Source organism: Dromiciops gliroides, chromosome 2, assembly GCF_019393635.1.
Source record: "Dromiciops gliroides isolate mDroGli1 chromosome 2, mDroGli1.pri, whole genome shotgun sequence".
NCBI lineage: Eukaryota > Metazoa > Chordata > Mammalia > Microbiotheria > Microbiotheriidae > Dromiciops > Dromiciops gliroides.
The window spans coordinates 649,861,741-649,881,873 of record NC_057862.1 but is presented as its reverse complement, the minus strand read 5'-3'; the positions used below and the strand labels follow the sequence as shown (position 1 = coordinate 649,881,873).

Genomic DNA, 20,133 nt, shown 5'->3' with positions numbered 1-20,133 from the left:
CCCAATTGCCTCACTAAAAAAAAAAACCCTAGTTGGGGGAAGGGGGGTTGCACAGTTCAATGAACTTGAGCTATGTATGCTGTGCAAGGTCACCCAAGATGGAGGTCACAGTGAAAAGTTCTGACAAAAGGTTATCCAACTGAAGAAGAAAATGGCACACCATGCCAGTATCTTTGCCAAGAAAACTCCAAAGATAGTATTAAAATGACAAAAGATGTGACATGGGAAGATGAGCCCCTCACATCAGAAGGTTTCCAGCATGCCACTCGGTAAGAGTGCCGGACAGCAACAAGCTCCTATCTTCTACAGGAAGCCATCCTGAACTATCCTATATATAGTTTATTTGAACAATTTTGTTTGCTTTTTATCTCCCCCATTAGATTTGTGAGCTCCTTCAGGGGAAGGACTATATTTTACCTTTCTTTGTATCCCCAGTGCCTGGAACATAGCAGGTACCAAATAAATGCTTATTGACTAAATTACCAATGACCACTTAATGACCAAATTCTTGGTCTTTTCTCAGTCTTCAGCCTCCTTTAGTTCTCGGAAGCCTTTGGCACTTATAGATCACTCTTCTCCTGGATGATCTCTTCCCCATGAGACACTATTCTTTTATGACATAGCACTGTCTTCCTGGATTCTCCTCCTACCTACTCTTCCCCAGTTCTTAAGGTTAGCCAGATCTGTATTTAGGTGTGGCCCACTAACTTTGTGTGTCTCCCAAGGATCTGACCTTGGCCCTCTTCTCTTCTTGCTCTATGCTGTCTTACTTGGTGATCCTGACTCCCATGGGGTTCACCTGTTGTTTTCATTGTGGATAGATTCCGAGATCTATATATCCAGCTCTAACCTTTCTCCCTGAACTCCAGACCCAAATTACCAATGTTCTTTTGGACACTTCCAGTTGGATGTCTGGTAGCCATCTTAAATCCAATACATCAAAAAGAGAACTCATTATCTTTTTCACAAAATTTTTAAAACCCTCCATTCTTTCCAACTTTTTAGTTACAGTTGAGTATGCCACTAGACACCTTGCTTGCAACCTTGGTATCATCTTTGACTCCTCCCTCTCACTCTCACCTTGTCAAATCTTGTTGTTTCCTGCCTTCACTGTCTCTTTGATGTTTCCTTCTCTCTTCTTACACAGTCGCAACCCTAGTGTAGGCCATGCTACCTCATATCTACACCACTTCAATAGCCTTCTGGTTAGTAATCCATGCTCCATTCACTCAGAAGCCAAATGATCTTTGCCCAGGACTGAGTGTGTGTCACCCCTGCCCCCTACTCAACAAACTCCAGTGGCACCCTATTCCAGAATCAAGCTACTGAGCATATTTATTAGGTGCTTACTAGATAGAAAATGCTCTCCTCCGTTTTCAAAGCCCTATGTGATCGGAGATCTTACCAGTCTTGTCACCTAACTCCTCTTCACATAGTGTAGTTGCAAAAGCCTATGTCTCCTTCCTCCCACACAACACTGACTCTGTTTCTTTTCTTTTTCCAGTTAAGTCCATTTTTTCTTCTCCTTCCTACTTCCCCACATTGGGGAGAACAAGGTTTGCCTTGTGACAACTATGTGGTCAAGCACAACAAATTCCCATAGTCACCGTATCCAAAAATGTTTCTCATTTGTTTCTGGAATCGGTAATGTTCGTCTCCTCAGCCTCCTGGCTTCCTTCAAGACTAAGTTCTAGGGGGCAGCTAAGTGGCGCTGCAGTGGATAAAGCACCGGCCCTGGATTCAGGAGAACCTGAGTTCAAATCCGAACTCAGACACTTGACACTTACTAGCTGTGTGACCCTGGGCAAGTCACTTAACCCTCATTGCCGTGCGCAAAAAAAACAAACAAAAACCAGTTCTAATTTCATTTCCTGGAGGTCTTTCCAACGCACTTCCCTCCCCCAGTGCTTCTCCTCTGCCTATGTTTTGTATGTACCCATAGTATGCCTGTTACATGTATGTATGTGGTCAGCTCCATTAGAATGTGAGCTTCTCCGTGTCAGGGGCCATGTTCTTGCTTTTCTTGACATGGCCCCAGCGCTCTGCCCAGCATAGGGTATACAGCAAGCACTTAATAAGTGCTTTCCACTAGTGTACAGCACAGACGTATAAGGGAGTTGCAGAATGGGAGAGAAGATCCTTCTTCCCGCCCCCACGGAGCCGATTAGGCAGAAGCCAGCCAGCTGGGGAGTGTGCGTCCACTGGGGAGGAGAAGGGGAGGGTCAGTTTTTTACCTGTCGAGTCTTTGCTTTTGCTAAGTCCCATAAGGGAGTTCGTCCATTCCCCCTCACCGTGGGCTCCGTCTGCGCCCCAGCTCCTTGGCCTCCACCAAGGTCAAGTCCAGTGTGACTCACAAATGAGCCACCGCATCATCACCTGGGGGCGTAGGGGGGTGGGGGGCAGCGGTCCGGGCTTGGACCTTGGTGGGAAGCCCCGCCCGCCACGAGCCTGAGGGGAGGACCTGTTCCCACCCCACCCCCCGCCGCCTCCCCAATTTCTCGTGGAATTGGGCGGGGTGCACCCTCGTCCTGTGGCTCGGATTTGCTCTGCAGAGATGCACGGGGAAATAGGGCAAAGGGGAAGAGCAGGGCGGGGCCCGTGCCCTCCTCCCCCAAAAAGAGAGAAGTCGCAGCCCTGGAGTCGCCGACCTTGGAAGCCCTCTTCCCTTTCTGCCCCGATCCTCTCCTCTGCCCCAGTTCCGCGGTTTCGGAGGCCCCAGGGCCTCTGCCCGGTTCGTCATGGACAGTAAGAGGCTGCCTTAGACCGGACCCGTGGCTCAGGAAGTTTGGCCTTTGGGGAGCGGGGTATAGCCTCCGTCTCCCTTCGGACCCGGCTCCGTGGAGGGGACTCCAGCTCCTCCACCCCTCTTTTTACCCCCAGGTGCAGTGGTGATGCGAGAGGAGGGCAGGCTGGGGTGGGGAGTCCGGCTGCAAGGCCTGCCGTCGGTTCTCTACATTTTGTCTACGCAGTTCAATTGTAAGCTCCCTTAGGGCAGGCACTGGGTCTCCCTTCCTTTGTGTCCCCAGTGTTTAGCCCGATGTCTGGTACCCAGTGAGTACCTAATCCTTGTTGATTGATTGAACACTTACAGGATATGAACTGCCCTTAGATGGGTTTCTTCCCCCATTCCTAGTAATCTTCCAAGGAGAGCTACATGACCACATGTCCGGGGAGCAGTGCAAATCACTGTTTGTAGAGAGAAGTTTGGGCGAGATACAAAGTACTATTCAACAGAAAATTATTAAGCGCCTACTGTGTGCAGAGGCCATCCAAGTCCAGTCTGTACCTGAACAACGTCTTTCATAAATAGACCCTCAGTGATGGGGAAGAGCTTATAGTGGAGTCTTATCTAAAGACAGCCAACAGGTGTTCTATACAAAAGGTGAAGCTGAAGAGTCAGCTACCCTAACGAATCACAGTTGGGATTTCAGCACTTGTTTATTTCAACTCATGACTAAACAGGAATTCCTTTTACAACATCCCTAATCACTTTTTGCAATGGAAACCTCATTTTTAAAAGACAGAAAGCAATATTTGCCAAAAGGCTCAGAGGCTGGAATGAGACATCCCTTTTGTTTATCACTCCCCTGAAGAGTCTTCCATGTTGTCTAGATTTCTAAATGTCCCAGGACTGGATCAGAGTCACAATGCATTCCCTGTTAATGACTCATGTAACTCAATCCCAATTCAGTTTTCTTTTCCCTTTTAAAATTTGTATTCATAACATTTTAAACTCGTCTTAATTTTCTTACATAGCCTTCTAGCCCTAGAACCATGTCTTTTAGTAAAGACCAAAAAGGCACAAAGAGAGAAAACTGCACAGCTGAACTAACCAACACATCAAGGGAGTCTGACACCACATGCAATATCTCATGTCTCTATAGCTTGGGTTTCTCCTACCTGCCCCTCAAAAGAAAGAGGGAGGTACATTATCTATTCTGGGAGGTCAAACTTGGTCATGATAAATATTACACAGCATTCCCTTTCATTCCCAAACCCAGTTTTACTCAACAGTAGTCATGCCCTCTGAGATGAAACCTCTTTCTCCCCAAACAGAATTTTCTCCAGTGTTGTGGACCTCTGCTGAGACCACTGCAGTACTCTGGGTGTGGCATTGATTAGACTGGTTTATGTACCTGTGGCAGTTGAAGGCCTAGGGCTATGACTGTGTTTTATAGATAGCAGAAGCACCCCTGCCAGCAATGTTTGGGAGATTTGGGTTGCAGCAATAAATTATTTGTGCCTTCTAAAAATTTTTCCTTTCTTTGGTAAATAGGGAAAACCCTGTGGCTAATATTTCAAGTCTAAATGACTTGCAAGTTACTTGTGCATCCATTTGCAGAAGTGGCAGGGAGTGGATTGGCCAGGAAAAAACAAACACAGAAACACCCCCAAAAGCCCCTCCTAACACTAGGACAGCATTCTCTTCCAGCTCTCTAGAACTGGGACTTTCTGATGCCTTGTCCTCCATCATCCTCCTTTCTTTTTCATTTTCCCTTGATCAGAAAGTTTGAAAGGAAAGTCCAAAGCCACTGAGATAGTCAACATTACCTGTTAACTAACTAGAGAAGAGTGGGGGAACCCACTAGCGGGGTACTTTGGAATGGGACCCATAAGACAGGACATCTGGTATTAAACCTTTGTGAGGGGGGTGGGGGCAAGAATTTCACCTCTCTGGGCTTCAGTTTTCTCATCTGTAAAATGAGGGAGGTGAACAAGATGATCACTATAAGGTTCCTTCTGGTTATAACTTTGGAATCCTGTTCAGTATGTATATTTATTGATTGACCTCCTTGTTTTAGTTCTTTTATCATCAAGAAGTATCCATTCTTGGATATAGAAACCTGTTTGTAAAAAAAACCTGAAGTCTTTTGATTTAATCGCTTCTAAAATTCTTAAACCATTTCTTTTTTCTTTTCAGATACCCTGTTCCAGTTGAAGGTATGTACTGAAAGGTCTTTGCCCCCTTAATCTTGCCTTAGAGATTAGAAAATGAAGGTCCATAATAAGTGTCACATACTGGAAAAACCTCAAATGATTTAGGGTCCTGATGATAAATGTCTGTAATGCTCAGGCAAAGTTAGGCTGCTGCAAAGAAGGGATTCTTAGTTGGCATGATGGTTCATTAGTTCCTTTTCTTGTCAGGAGCTGAGCAAAAGCAGGTCAGCTATACTCACCCAGAAAAGATTGAGCATCTTATCTTTAAAAAACACAACTTGAATGCTACACTTATCCCTCCACTTGCCTCTCAGCTTCTAAAAGGCAGCCTCAAATCCATTAATATCACATTTCAAAGAGATTTCATGACAGCTGAGCCTTTCCTTCCACCTGAGTTTTGGCTTTCTTAGTTAAACCCAGAGTAGACTTATACTAATATTTGCTTTTGGTGTCTCCCTGATTATATGCCAATCTGGCCATCTGAAGGTCATCTTCAGCTTGTATTTCCTGAGTTATTTGGGGTTAAAACTTACTGGCAATATCACTTCATGGGTCCTCCTAATCAGGAATACAGTGCGGTTTCTGGATTAGAAAACAGATGAGGAGAAAGGATAGGAAACAACAGTGAGACAGATCTCTGTCCTTTCTTTGTTCAAGTAGCTCTTGAATTTGGCTGCCCACAGATTAAATAAAATCCTGAGGTTACTTCAAGATTGGTCAGGGTTCTTATCACCTTCAGAATGAACTGTTTTATAGCTATGCACAGATTTAAACAAAACAAGCAAGGCACCAAGCATTTGTTAAATGCCTACTATGTGCAGGCATTCTATTGAGCCACTTGGAAACTAGTATGAGATTGTGTATGCATCTGGCCTTCTGGGATACTTTTCTGGGAAGGCCAATTAGCATCATTCTTTTTTTTTTTTTTTTTGCAGGGCAATGGGGGTTAAGTGACTTGCCCAGGGTCACACAGCTGGTAAGTGTCAAGTGTCTGAGGCCGGATTTGAACTCAGGACCTCCTGAATCCAGGGCCGGTGCTTTACCACTGCGCCATCTAGCTGCCCCAGCATCATTCTTGAAATAAGTTTTGAGATACTTATCTAGGAGTTCCCATATTGTTGAAAACCATATTCTCAATGCATGCACACTAGAAGCCCTGAGGTTGACCACGAATCATTTAAAAACACTTAGCCTCTAAAAACAGGACCCTCGGGCAGCTAGGTGGCCCAGTGGAAAAAGCTCCAGCCCTGGATTCAGGAGGACCTGAGTTCAAATCCAGGCTCAGACACTTGAAACTTACCAGCTGTGTGACCTTGGGCAAGTCACTTAACCTTCACTGCCCTGCAAAAAAAAAAAAATATGACTCTTAGAAAGGGTCATATGTCAAGCCTCACTGTACCCTACAGATTGAAGCCATGCAGTTTTGTGGAAAGAGTATAGAACTTCAAACCATGAAGCCTGGCTCTGTTCTCAGCTCTGCCACTAAATTGTGATCACCTTGAGGGAAATACTTTCCCTCTCTGGGCCTCAGTTTCCCCATTTCTTAAATGATTTCTAAGGATCCTTCCTCTTCTAATCTATGAAGAACTAATGGCTTCCAACTCTGTTGGAAGATGAGATACAGAGAAGAAATACTGTATGTAGCACAGGAGCCCAGAGCAAGTCATATATTGTGTATTTCCCTTCTTTGTCCCCCAACATTTTCACTGGTGAAATCTGATTAAAATGAACATCAAGCACAGCCTTAATGGAGAGAGGACCAAGAGCTAAGATGAGAAACAGGAAGAAAGTGTTGCAGGGGAAAAGAAATAGTCAGTTGGAGGGAGAATGTCACAAAAGGGCATCCTGCCACCTGAGAGGGATATGTGGAAGGTAGTTTGTTGCTAAGCAACCAGCCATGGATAGTCCTGTCACATTTGCCTTTGGTGATAGTGGGAGGAAATTGTGAGGGGTGTGTGTTTGTGTGTCTGTGTGTTCTGAAGGTGGAGTTTATTGATCTGTGTGAGACTCAGGTCTTTTTTTTTTCTTTCTTAAACCGTCAACTGGCAGTACCTGGAACTTGATGCTGTATTAAGTCCCTGCCCAGTTCTGTTAATCCTTTGCAAGCAGTTCAAGGCTCCCAAAGGTTCTAGGAAAGGACAGTGCCACAGAGAAGGTTTTGCCTAGAAGCTCTTTGGAGCATCATTTTTGTATGTTGAGAGCTGCTGTTTAGTCATCTGGAAAGCATTAGTGTAGAGCCCTGGTACATGTTGGACTGTCTTAAGGAGTACTTATCTTTCCTAAAGAACAATTTGTAGTCATCCATTTTGATGAGCTTCTTTCTTGTTCATTGGATCAGGAACTAAAAACAAGGAAATTACCTTTCTCATTTAATAGGACTAGCATGAATTGTTTACAAGGGTGGTTAACCCTGATATTGGTCCTACCAAGTGGCAAGCAAGGTGGTAGTGGATACCATTCTATTTTTCCCCACTGTATCCAAAGACTTCTTTTTTAAAAATGTATGTGAAAAGATAAAAATTTACATTACCCTTAATTTCTGCTGTATCGATTCTATTCTGTAATTGACCCTATTCCCCATTTTGTCAAGCCACATTTCTCATTCTGGAGTTAAAGCTCAAGAATGCAGTTGCCCCTCTCAGCTGGTTTAAAGTTGTGGTTGAAAGGCAATGTTATCACTTATGCACTCAGCTCCTGGGACATCTGCTTGTTGTCTGCAAGCCCCAGCCAGCTTAAGCCAGTGCCATCCCCCAAAAGACAAGTTTTCTGTTCTTGCCTCTTGTGTCATCAGGGTGGTTCAGGTCTCCTAGAGGCAGATGAGTCTCTTAGAACAATTAACATTCCTTAATTGTCAGAGATGGGTGTGATTAGTCACACCTGATACCAGTGCATTTTCTCTAGTACAGCCAATTGTAATGCTCCCCAACTACCCAGAGCTCTCCTTTCCTGCAGATCAATGAAGAGGACTTCCCTTCCCCCTATCTCACTGAAGTAGATAGCCTTACTGAAGTGGCCAGTCTTGACCTATTTTGTTAACAGTCATGCATCACTGTCAGTAAACTGATTATGCTCATGCTAGGAGAATGCACCTCAGTTTCCCTTTACTGCATTCACCTGCCACATTTACTTTTAGTATTGTGAGATTAAAATTGGATATTAGATCATGAATCTCCCCTACTTAACCTTTCCCTTAATTTATCTCCCAGACTAGTAAATGGAAGAAGCTTCTGGTTTTCTAGTTAGAGCTTTTATTGTATGGTAGTCACAAGGTGATGTTGATTAGAAGGATAGGAAAGTAGAAATACAATACAAATCGTCTTAAGTCTAGGCTTAGTCTATGTTCCGTATAAAACTCACCAAAAGCCGAAGGCCACCTTTGGGGAGAGAGACCGAGTCAAGCACGTGCTGCTAACCGAGAGCCGGGCCGAGTCGAACTCCAGTCAGCGTCTGTCTGTGCAGCGCAGCCAGGAGACTAGCGGAGCAGGAAAAAGCCCCCACTTCCGTTCTCTCCTTGCCTTTTAAGATCACACCCCGGAAGTCGAGTGCTCAGCAGGCAATCTGGCGTGCGTCGCAGGCAGACTGGTGTGCGTAGCTCATGCTGTTGGTCTCCTCCCCAAAAGGGTGGTCCTAAAAAAAACCTGGCGTCTCTCCATTATCTAACCGACTGTTAAAACTTTTTACCACAGTATTTTCTCTTTAAGTTTTGAGTTTTCTAGATTCCCTTCCTCCTGCTCCTCTCTCACCCACTGAGAAGGCAAATAAAACATCAATTATACATGTGAAATTATGGAATACATTTTTATATTAGCATATCACACAAAAAAGGAAGAACTATACTTTAATTTCTATGCTGAATTCATTAGTGTTCTCTCTCTCTATCTCTCTGTCTCAATAGCATTTTTTCAACATGAGTTCCTTGAATTGTTGTATTGATCAGAGTAGCCAAGTCTCTTTTGTTGTTACTGTGCACAGTGATTACCCAGTTCTTCTCATTTCACTTTGCATCAGTTCATATAGGTCCTCCCATGTTTTCCTGAAGCCACCCTCATCATTATTTCTTATAGCACAATAGTACTCCATCACAATTATGTATTATTCAGCCATCCCCTCAATTTCTACCACAATTTACTACCACAAAAAGCTGTTATAAATATTTTTGTAAATATAGGTCCTTTTCCTTTAAAAAAAAATCTCTTTGGGGTATAGACCTAGTAGTGTATTTCTGGAACAAAAGTTTTATAGTTCTTTGGGCATAGTTCCCGATGGTTCTCCAGAATGGTTGTACCAGTTCACTACTCCACCAACAAGTAATATACCTATTTTTCCTTCATATCCCCTCCAGCATTTGTCATTTCTGATAGGTGGTACCTCAGAGTTGTTTTAATTTGCCTTTCTTTAATCAATAGTGACTTTTAGAACATTTTTTTCATATGACTATAGAAAGCTCAGGTTTCTTCTTCTAAATACTGCCTGGTTATATCCTTTGACTATTTATCAAGTGGGGAGTGACTTGTATTCTTATAAATTTGATTCAGTTTTTTATATATTTGAGAAAGGAAGCCTTTATCTGAGACACTTGCTGTGAACATTTTTTTTTTCCCAACTTAGGAAGATTATTTGAAGAGTTGGGTAAAGAATGAATTAGAATGAGGAAATTCATGCACTCATAATTTTCTTGCATCACTCTCATTTCTTTGTCCAATTTTCTTCTACCACTTATTTATTTTATTTTATTTTATTTTTTGCAGGGCAATGGGGGTTAAGTGACTTGCCCAGGGTCACACAGCCAGTTAAGTGTCAAGTGTCTGAGGCTGGATCTGAACTCAGGTCCTCCTGAATCCAAGGCCGGTGCTCTATCCACTGTGCCACCTAGCTGCCCCCTTCGGGGCAGCTAGATGGCTCAGTAGATAGAGCACCGGCCTTGGATTCAGGAGGACCTGAGTTCAGATCCAGCCTCAGACACTTGACACTTAACTGGCTGTGTGACCCTGGGCAAGTCACTTAACCCCCATTGCCCTGACAAAAAAAACAAAAAGTTTGGCTCTGCTCCCTAGGGGGTGGGTGGTACTGTGCCAATTTTCAGGGGGGGTTTTGTGCTGCTGTTTTCAGAGCTAGTTCTGGGGTTTTGCAAGTTTTTGGTGCTTCTAAGGTGGTGCTATCCTGGGAGAGTTATGCTCATTGCTCTCTTGGTCTGAGTTCTGGTGTTTACCCAGGAACAGGCTGTGCTTGCCTGTGTCCACAAGTACTAGTAGTGCTCCTCTCCACTCTGATAATGCAGCCCATAACTGCTTATGGGCAACAGAGTTGCCAAGTCAGCACCATCTGCACATAGTGCTATGGCCAGTGCTATCTATAATCTTTCTAACCACTTGTCCCACTCCCTGGTAGTCTCTGGAAGCTCCTGCTCCTGCTGTTGTTGCAGCATCTACCTCCAGGGCTCACAGCTGGTTCTGCAGAGCTCTGGGCCTGCATCCACCCAAGTGTCACAGACCTCTCCTGCAGAAATGTCTCCCTCTGACCTTTGGTTGGCTCTGTCACTCCAAAATGTTATTTGAAGTGCTCATTTAAAGTTGTTTGGAGGGGACTGTTGGGAGAGTTCACTGGGTTCAGCCCTTTACTCCAACATCTTAGCCTTGCCCTCTAATGAGAGACTTCTAGTATGTGAAGAGCTCTCAATTTCAAGGTGGTGACTAATAGACCTCTTCCCTAGGAAACAGATTACAGTGGTATCTTGTTAGATAAGTGGAAGTTTTGTCTGGTATCATGTGGTGACTGGTATATTTTGAATTTCAGTTAGCAAGGACTCTGGAGCACTTTTTAAAATATATTAGAATTTCTTTTGCCTTCAATTGGTGGCATGTGGCTCCACTTGACTTCCACTTGCATGCCTAGTCCTTACCTCCCTTCATTCTTTTTTTTTTTTTTTTTTGGTGAGGCAATTGGGGTTAAGTGACTTGCCCAGGGTCACACAGCTAGTAAGTGTCAAGTGTCTGAGGCTGGATTTGAATGCAGGTTCTCCTGACTCCAAGGCTAGTACTCTATCCACTGCATCACCTAGCTGCCCCTCCTCCCTTCATTCTTGACTGAGAAAGTGGAGACCCTTTGCCTTGAGTACACCCTTCTTCCCACCATACAGTTCCTTGCCAGGATCCTTTATTAGCTCCTTCTTGACTCCAGTCTCTGATGAAGAGATGGCCCTTCTCCTTGCCAGGGACAGCTCTTCTACATGTCCCCTTGATCTAGATGCTCCTTGTAGTCTTCCTCTAGCAGACTTCCCTGATGACCATACTTTCTCTCCCTTTCTAATAGATTCTTTCCTGCTGCCTACAGACACACCTAATTCCTTCTCTTTCATCCGTTAAAAACCTTCATTGGAGGGGGAAGCTAGATGGCGCAGTGGATAGAGCACCGGCCCTGGATTCAGGAGTACCTGAGTTCAAATACTGCCTCAGACACTTAACACTTACTAGCTGTATGACCCTGGGCAAGTCACTTAACCCCAACTGCCTTACTAAAAAAAAAAGAAAAAGAAAAACCTTCATTGGACCCTACAATTCTTGAATGTTATCTTATATCTCTCTTCAGTCAAATAAAAAAAGTGTCTCCCCCTTTTGCTTTCACTTCCTCACCTTTCACTCTTCTAAACTCCTCTGCAGTTCTGCAAGATTTTGACTTCATCACTCCACTGGATGTCTTTTCTGTAAAGTTACTGATAATCTCTTAATTGACAGGTCTATGTGTCTTTTCTCAACCCTCATCCTTCCTGATTGTTGTGCAGCACATTACACTGTTGACTGACTTCTCCTTTGGGATTTTTCATGACATTTCTTAATCTTGGTTCCCTTGCCTGTCTGACTAATCCTTCTTCATTCTTGTTGTTGAATCATTCACATCATGCTCCCTAACTGGAAGGACTCCCAGACCCTGTGCTGGCTCTTCCCTAGACTCTCTCACTTTGTGACCTCATCAGCTATCTCTGTACAGTTGACTCCCAGGTTCACATGTCCATTCTTCTCTGTAATGATTGGAATGATGCCACCTACTGGAGACTTGCTGTGGGAAAGCTCCACCATGAGGAAAATGCCTCAGAGGGCAAGGCCATGTGGCTTTTCCTTGGCGCCAGGAAATGACGTTTGCTCATGGGTGCTGCCTATCAAGGCTACCAGCCAATCAACTTGAGGAGCCTCCTATTTTCTGGGAGGAGACAGGAAGGAGGAAAGAGGGCCTGCGCGGAGAGCTCTCGCTCTTTTTGGGTTCCTGACTTGATGGGGGTGGTGGCGGCAGAGGACTTCACAGGAAATTTGAGGAAAGATAGGAATGCCAGGCTGTTGGAATTCTGTTCTCAATCTTTTTCTTTCTATTTTTCAATAAACCCTTAAAAACCTAAACTCGTTTTATCAGTGATTTTAGTCAGTTTCCCCCAAAACTGGGGGAACAGATTAGAATCCACATTTAGAATCTTAAATTACACATCTCCTAAGTTCCCATTGTGCATCACCTACTACCTTCTAGACACTTTGACCTGGATTGTTATTCCATAGGTATCTCAGACTTGGCACATCTTAAACAGAACTCTTCAGTTCTTCTCCCAAACCCACCGCTCTTCTGAACTTAGTATTTCTGTCTGGGGTTCCACCTTGTATCTCATCATCCAGGTTTGTAACCTTGGTGTCCCTTCATTCCTCATCCTCATTCATGCCATAGATCCGTTCAGTTGCCAAATTTTGTGAATTCTCCATCTTTTTACATCCACACCTTTCTTTTCACACAGCCAGCACCCTAAGCTTTCAGGCCCTCATACCACTTATCTTGACTTCTTTTGTCTTCTTTGCTTCTCTCCCTATTCAGATGCCTTGCCAAGCAGCTGCCCGAGTGACTTTCCTAAAGCAAATTTGACCATGCCACTCCCTTCCCAACTCTCTGTTCCTTTAGTATCATAGAGCAACTATATTGCCCTTTGGCATTTTTAACTTTCCAAAGCATGATTCCATTATGTATGAGGATGAAGAGCTCTTGTTCAGAATTTGGCTTCCATTCATTTGTGTGAATGGAAAATCCTTTAATAGTTTTAGAAGATTGAGTGTGACTTGTGTATCATCTTTTTCCTCCCACAGTAGAGAGTTAAGTATGAGAGTTTATGGATAGAATAAATCTAAGAAAACTGTTTGTTGTTCTGATTTTCCAAACTTAACAGAAGTTCAATATTTACCTTTATATTCTAAGAGCTTCTGTCATAGCAAGTTCTTCACATTTGGAACAGAAATTAGTCAGACCTCCTCAGCCTTCTCCTGTGACTTAGCTTGGAAGGAGATGTGACTGATAGTTTGAAAGAGAAAATGTAGAAATCACAGCTCCTGGCAACCTGACTGGCACCACCATAGAAAGAAGAATCACACACCTACAGGCATCTTGTCTCATCCTTGAAAATATCTAGCACACAGTGGTGACTGATAATGTTCCGTCACAAGGGTACCCTAAGGCAGCCAACAAGACAGAGGACCTTGAGGCCAAGACTAACTAGGATTATTTCTTGGGACTCCTTAATCTGGAGTGAAGGGAGACCTAGTAAACCCTAAGAGAGCCTTCTGCTGCACTGTTTTTCCAGTTAGCACTCAGTACATTTTTTTCTATCTTTTAAGTTCACAGCAAACAGTTGGAGAAGTTGGCCAAGAAGGCTGAGAAGGATTCTAAGGCTGAGCAAGCCAAGGTCAAGAAGGTGAGGTGACTATGAGCCCTGCTGAGTCCAGTGGTTCTACAGTAAAAATACCCTCTGTCTGATCACATATCTGTGGTAATGCCCATCCTGGACACAGAAGGGCCTCAAGAATCTTATCTGTCTGCCTGCCTTTCTGTCTGTTGTATTTATTAAGTACTTACTTAAACAAATGCTGTGCAAAAAATATTTGATGAGCATCCCTCTTCTTTCTCTTCACCCTCTTCCTCTCCTTCCCCCTTTTTGGTTAGGTTTTATTGTGAATCTGGGTGGACTTCAGAATACTCTATAAATCTGAATTGTTTGTTGGAGGCACTCTCAGCTTATTTACTGTCTTATAATATTGGAAGGTTTGGAACTGGGGAGGAAGCCCAGGGAATGAGAAGTGCAGAATTAATGAGAAGGAAAATGCATCCAAAGAAATTTGCATGGTGAAATTTTCCTAAGTCTGGAATCTTTTAAACTATCATTAAGGTTAGTCTAGTTTATAGGTTGGATTCAGGAAAGGGTGGGCATCTCTCACAACTAACATTTGGGAAGAAAAATAAAGACTGGGGGATTGAAAGGAGTTGGAAGAAAATTTTGTAAAATACAAATCCAACCAGTTGGTTTCAGTTCATATTTGTGTTTGTCATGACAGGCTCTTCAGCAAAAAAATGTGGAGTGTGCTCGTGTCTATGCGGAGAATGCCATCCGTAAAAAGAATGAGAGCTTGAATTGGCTTCGGATGTCTTCCCGTGTGGATGCAGTGGCCTCTAAGGTCCAGACGGCCGTGACCATGAAGGGGGTAAATGACTGTCTTTTTCTAGCTCCTGGATTCTGTTAATACAATGTTAACTATTATCAAATCATCTTTTTCACTTTAGACCTACTTGCATTAATTTGGTCATGTATAAAATTTCTTTAGCAACCACTGTGTACATGGCTGTGCTGTTGTGGGTGTAAAAATTACATGGCATATGCTGTTTTATTGAAATCTTGACCTATTCTTAATGCCTTCACTTGTAATTATTAAGGGTAGGACCTCTTCTGGATGCAGAGAAACATCCATGCTCCCCCAGACCCTGGGATCCATATCAGCCCCAAAGCCCATTTAGCTGTATGGAGATAGGAAAGGCCCAGTTCTTCCCCTTGGTTCAGTGAAGACTGCCCTAGCAAGTTCAGAGAATCTATCATTTCATGATGACATTTTCATGGTTTTACTCTTTTCCTTTCTCTGGTTTGCTCTGTGTCCCCTATTTCCTATCTTAGGTAACTAAGAATATGGCTCAGGTGACCAAGGCCCTGGACAAAGCTCTCAATACCATGGACCTACAGAAGGTGTCTGCTGTGATGGATAAATTTGAGCAGCAGGTTCAGAATCTGGATGTCCACACTTCGGTAGGTCACCTGTCCTGTGTTCAGATGTATGGGTCTGTGTGTTTGTTGATGGGGAGAGAGTCATGTGGAGAGGGGACAGAGATGGCTAGCACTGTAGTGGTAATACTCAGCAGCAAACCACAATGATGCAGTCAACATCTGTGAAGCACTCACTCCAGAAAAGGTGTCAGGAGGCACCAGGGAAACCAAGGCAAAAACAAAAGCCTCGCCCTCCAGAACCTACTCAAATAATTGATCCCAGGGCTGCCTCTGCCTTAGCGAGATGATTTTAGTCCCTGCTTGGAAAGGGGAGAGACTGGAAGCAGCAGAACCAGTTAGGAAGTTGTTATGGTAGGTGAGGCATAACAAGGGTCTAACCCATGGTGGGAAACCCTGTGAGACTAGAAAAGGCCTGCTTATGAGAGAGATTGGGGGGAGAATCAGCAAGACCTGACAGCTGATTGACTATGGGAAGTGAGAGAGAGAGAATAGTCAAGAAGGACTTGTAGACTGTCAACCTGGGTGACTGAAGAATGATGACATCCTCCTAGAAAGAGAAGTTGGAAGTAAGGGGGGTTTGGTGGGGAAGAGAGCTCCATTTGGGATATATCAAGTTTGAGTTGCCATTGGGACACCCAAGTAGAGCTGTCTAGCAGGTGGAACTGAAATTTAGGTGTAGACACTGAGAGTTGGGAGGCATCTTATCACATAAAGGTAATAATTGAACCCATAGGGACGACTGAAATCAAGAGAACTGTAGTGTGTGAGAATAGGCCTTGGACTCCTCTTAAAAAAGGAGAAAAGGACCTGTAAAGCAATAGATTTAAGTTTTAAGACTCAAACTTTAGTATGGTGTAATTTCCCTGAAATGATGTCAGGACGTGGTGACATGTGGCAATCTGAGTGGAAAAGGATTTAGATGGGAGGAGGATATGCAAAAATAATGGATTGAGAAATACTTTAAATTGATTGGATGTTAAGAAGTTGAATAATTATGTAAATAGGTTTTCTAAATGTGCCATTTGATTAGTTAGCTTCCAGGATCCAGATTGTAACTCTCTAGTAACCAGCCAATGGCAAACAAGGGAGAGATTTAACATGCATTAGCTAATAGGATAAAAGGAGCTTGTATGTTCCTATTCTTTGCACTTGCTTGCTGCAACACTGAATCACTGCCCCCACTGCCCTTTCTCACCTGAAAGAAATAAAAGAGTTTTTAACTCTTCACTGTTGAGTTGGGGGTGAGGGGGGAAATTATTGAATAGGGATCATTTTCTTATTAATTTGGAAGCCCCTCTGGGATTGAAAGGAGTTAAGGGACCCTCTTTGTTCCATCATTCCTCCACAGGACGTCCTGCTGTATTATCAGTGAGAGACATAGCAAAGTGGAAGTGCACTCAAAAGAGTAGGAATTTATCGGACCAAGGAGAAATCTGTACACAGGGATCCAGGTTAGAAAAGTCTATTGAGGGGGCAGCTATGTGGTGCACTGGCCCTGGATTCAGGAGAACCTGAGTTTAAATCTGGCTTAAGACATTTGACACATACTAGATATGGGACCCTGGGCAAGTCACTTAACCCCAATTGCCTCACCAAAAAAAAAAAAAAGAAAGAAAAAAGAAAGAAAGAAAGAAAAGTCTATTGAGTATTTCCTGGGTTGTTATGGAAAGCCAGGGTAGAAGCAAACTCCAGTCCAGTCAAGTGGTTTAAGCCCATAGACTCGAATCTAGGGAACTATAGGGAGTTCCAAGAATTCACAAATTCACCAAGGACTGTTTTGAAGGAACTGAGTAAGATAGGGAATACCATTTTTAGTGAGGCAGGGAAAGGAAAAAGTAAACTCCCCCAAATCCCTAAAAATAGCCTTTTAGGGAACAAATTAGAAAATTGGAATTTATAAAAGTATAGAGGTAAAAGCAAAAAGAAAATGATTAAGGTTTGTTTGTATATTTTGTGTGTGTCTTGTGTCAATTTTGTGTCTGCCAATCATTGTAATTGTGTGAACAATACTTTTTTGATTGTAGCTGATAAAGCTGAATCTAAGCCTTAGGAAGGTAGGGGAGGTTAGAATTTGACTGTAGGATGTCTGTATTATAAATTACTCTTTGAATTGGGCATTGGAATGTGGATTCTCTGCTTATCTATTCATAGCCTTAGATAAACATTGTAAAGCCTGGGGTTGTTGACCCTTCGAGTCTTAGGAGGCTGAGCTGCAGGACTATGAGAATGGTGATTCTTTAATTTCCAAAACTGGTTCAGTAAGCAAAGAATTCCTAGGGAACACCTGCATTTTGTAATAATGGAGAGAATCCCCTGGGTCTTACTTTGGAAAAATAAGATTTTAGTAATATATTGGCTTAAATACCATTTTGCTAATTTCAGATGATTTAAGCATGTTGAGAGGGTGTGAGGGAGTTTGATTTTGTTTTAAGTAAGAAGGGGGAAGAAATGGGTTAGGAAGCTGCTGGTCTGCTGAGCAAGTGGTCTGAAGTACTATGATTAAGAACTAAGTGTTAACTAAGTTATTTGGAGTTATTGTCTTATTTATTTATTTTGTTTTGTGAGGCAATTGGGGTTAAGTGACTTGCCCAGGGTCACACAGCTAGTAAGTGTTAAGTGTCTAAGGCCAGATTTGAACTCAGGTCCTCCTGACTCCAGGGCCAGTGCTCTATCCATTGCGCCACCTAGCTGTCTTAATCAAGAATTTATGATTGATAAAAGAAAGTAGAAAGTAAGTTGTAATCTGTTTGCACTGACAATATGAACAGAAGATTTAAAAGCAAACAGTTTGGAGATTTTGAGAAAAAAAAAGAGCTTACTGTCACTTTAAAAAGTGGCTTGCAGTTGCACAGTAATCTAGAGGCAGGTTTGGGAACCACGCCAGTGCAAAATCTCAAGGTGAAGAGAAAAGGCTTCCCCTTTTGAAGAGTTACAACACTTAAGCCTTTCTTGGCTTACAAAGTGAGAGAAAAGTGTGAGTCTGAAAGTAATTGAGTTTGATTGGAAGATCCAGTTGGATATTTATGGAGTTTTGCAAACTAAAGTAAAGTGCTGGACAATTTTAAAGTAACTTTTAAATTGGTGTGTGTTAAAATTGGAAATAACTGTAAATCATATATGATTCCTACCCATTTTTGTTATAGACTATGTTAATTAATTTTGGAGATAAAGGGGAAAGCTGGTAAATAATTGTATGAAAAGAAGGAAAAAATTCCACAGAAAAAAAGACTTTCTAGAGTTTCCTTAATTTGTAAACTTGCCAGAAAAGTTTTTGAAACTCCTAGATAAGGAATGGTCTTACTGAGAATTTATAAGGTTGCTTATTATATAGAAGTAATCTTTAATGATTGATCTTTGCACCAGGATATGTTTAAACATGATAAAATATTTTCGGACGGTAACTGATATTGTTTTGAGTTTCAAAATCAGGTATAATAGTTTAATAGATTCTTTTTAATCTCCGAAATGGTTACAGGGGCATAAAATCAAAATGGAGGACTAAAGCCCCCCCCCCAGCTTTCCACATGGCAATTCCTACTTTGGGAGGGAGGAGAGCAATCTGATAAGCATCTAGTGCCTATGATTTTGATCTGTTATATACTGCTACCTTTGAAATCTTTTATAGTAAAATAGTTTAAAATCAGGAATTATTTGTAATGTGTAAAAAGTTTCAAAGAAAAATAGTTTTTAAGTCTCTAACCATTGAACTGCACTGCCCAAGAAAAGCTTTTGGCTTTGAATTACTTACCTCTGGTAAAACGGGCCCCTACCCTGTCTGCATTAGGACTTGTAGGCAGTAAAAGCCTGGGAAACCTGCTGAAGAAAAGGAAAAAAAGTGGCTACACTTTAACTTGACTCCTTATTGATTAAGACTTCTCAGCTCTTTAGAGAAACTGAGTAAAGTATAGAGAAAACATATGCAGCTGAATTAAGAACACCTGGTTGGTAAATAAATGGTTTTGTTTCAAGTTTTAAAAATTCCTAATATTGTTTTAAGGTATTATGTTTCTAAATTTCCTTAATGATTTAGTAGATGTCTCTTCCTCTCAGAGAGAGAGAAAGAGAGAGAGAGAGAGAGGTCCAGAACAGAAGGTTAGTGGGTATCTACACTTAGTGGGCAAAGAGAATCAATAGTGGAGGGGGGGAGAGATAGGATCAAGGACCTAAGTAAAAGAGTTGGTCTTAACAAGGAGATCGACCTTCCTTGGAGCCTGGAGCAAAGGTTTGGGATGCACTGAAGTTGTGAGAGGGAGAGTAGGTGCAGCCAAGGAGCTCCTGACACGAGGATGAGCAGAGATGTCATCTCCCTCCTTAGCTGCCATCCATGTAAAATGAGTTTGAGTTTAAGGTTGTACGTCTTTGCCAGCCTTCTTCCTTCCTGTTGCTACAGTGATGATTTCCCCTCTTTCTTTAGGTGATGGAGGACTCGATGAGCTCAGCCACCACACTGACCACTCCTCAGGAACAGGTGGATAGCCTTATTGTGCAGATTGCCCAGGAAAATGGCCTGGAGGTCATGGACCAGCTCAGTCAGCTTCCGGAAGGGGCCTCTGCTGTCGGAGAGAGCTCTGTCAGAAGCCAGGAAGACCTTCCTTTCCCTCTTCCTCCAGCTCCCCAAGCTAACTCTGTAGCTGTAGGACATTCTAGTTCTGGCACTCTGATCTGAGGGATCATTTAGTTATTCATCTGGCCAACAGGCCCTGGGGCTGTTTAAGCTTCTAGGGTATGGGTGAGAGACCACTTGTGAGGTCTTATAAGAAAGTGCCTACAGGGGGCAGAGCCAAGATGGCAAAGAGAAGCCAGGAAGTTGCCTGAGCTCTCCTGTATTTCCCTCAAAAAGAACATTAAATCGGGGCAGCTAGGTGGCGTAGTGGATAAAGCACTGGCCTTGGATTCAGGAGTACCGGAGTTCAAATCCAGCCTTAGACACATGACACTTAACTAGCTGTGTGACCCTGGGCAAGTCACTTAACCCTCATTGCCCTGCAAAAATTTAAAAAAACCAAACAAATAAAAAAAGAACATTAAATCAAGCTTCTAAACAGATTCTGAAACTACAGAACCCACAAAAAGAAAGAGATACAATCTTTCAACTTGAGATAATTTAGAAGACTTTAGGAAAG

At 42.8% G+C, this 20,133-nt stretch overlaps 1 protein-coding gene across 1 annotated transcript; it reads left to right on the top strand.

Annotated features, from left to right (window-relative positions):
- Positions 1-204: 204 nt before the first annotated feature.
- On the top strand, positions 205-19,676 carry LOC122739467 (charged multivesicular body protein 1a-like). The gene is made up of 10 exons (XM_043981200.1): positions 205-269; positions 1,148-1,205; positions 2,697-2,745; positions 2,881-2,976; positions 3,027-3,051; positions 4,922-4,941; positions 13,578-13,654; positions 14,292-14,438; positions 14,903-15,031; positions 19,425-19,676. Exons 1-10 carry the CDS (start codon positions 205-207, stop codon positions 19,674-19,676), a joined length of 918 nt encoding a protein of 305 aa, XP_043837135.1.
- The last annotated feature ends 457 nt before the right edge of the window (positions 19,677-20,133 follow it).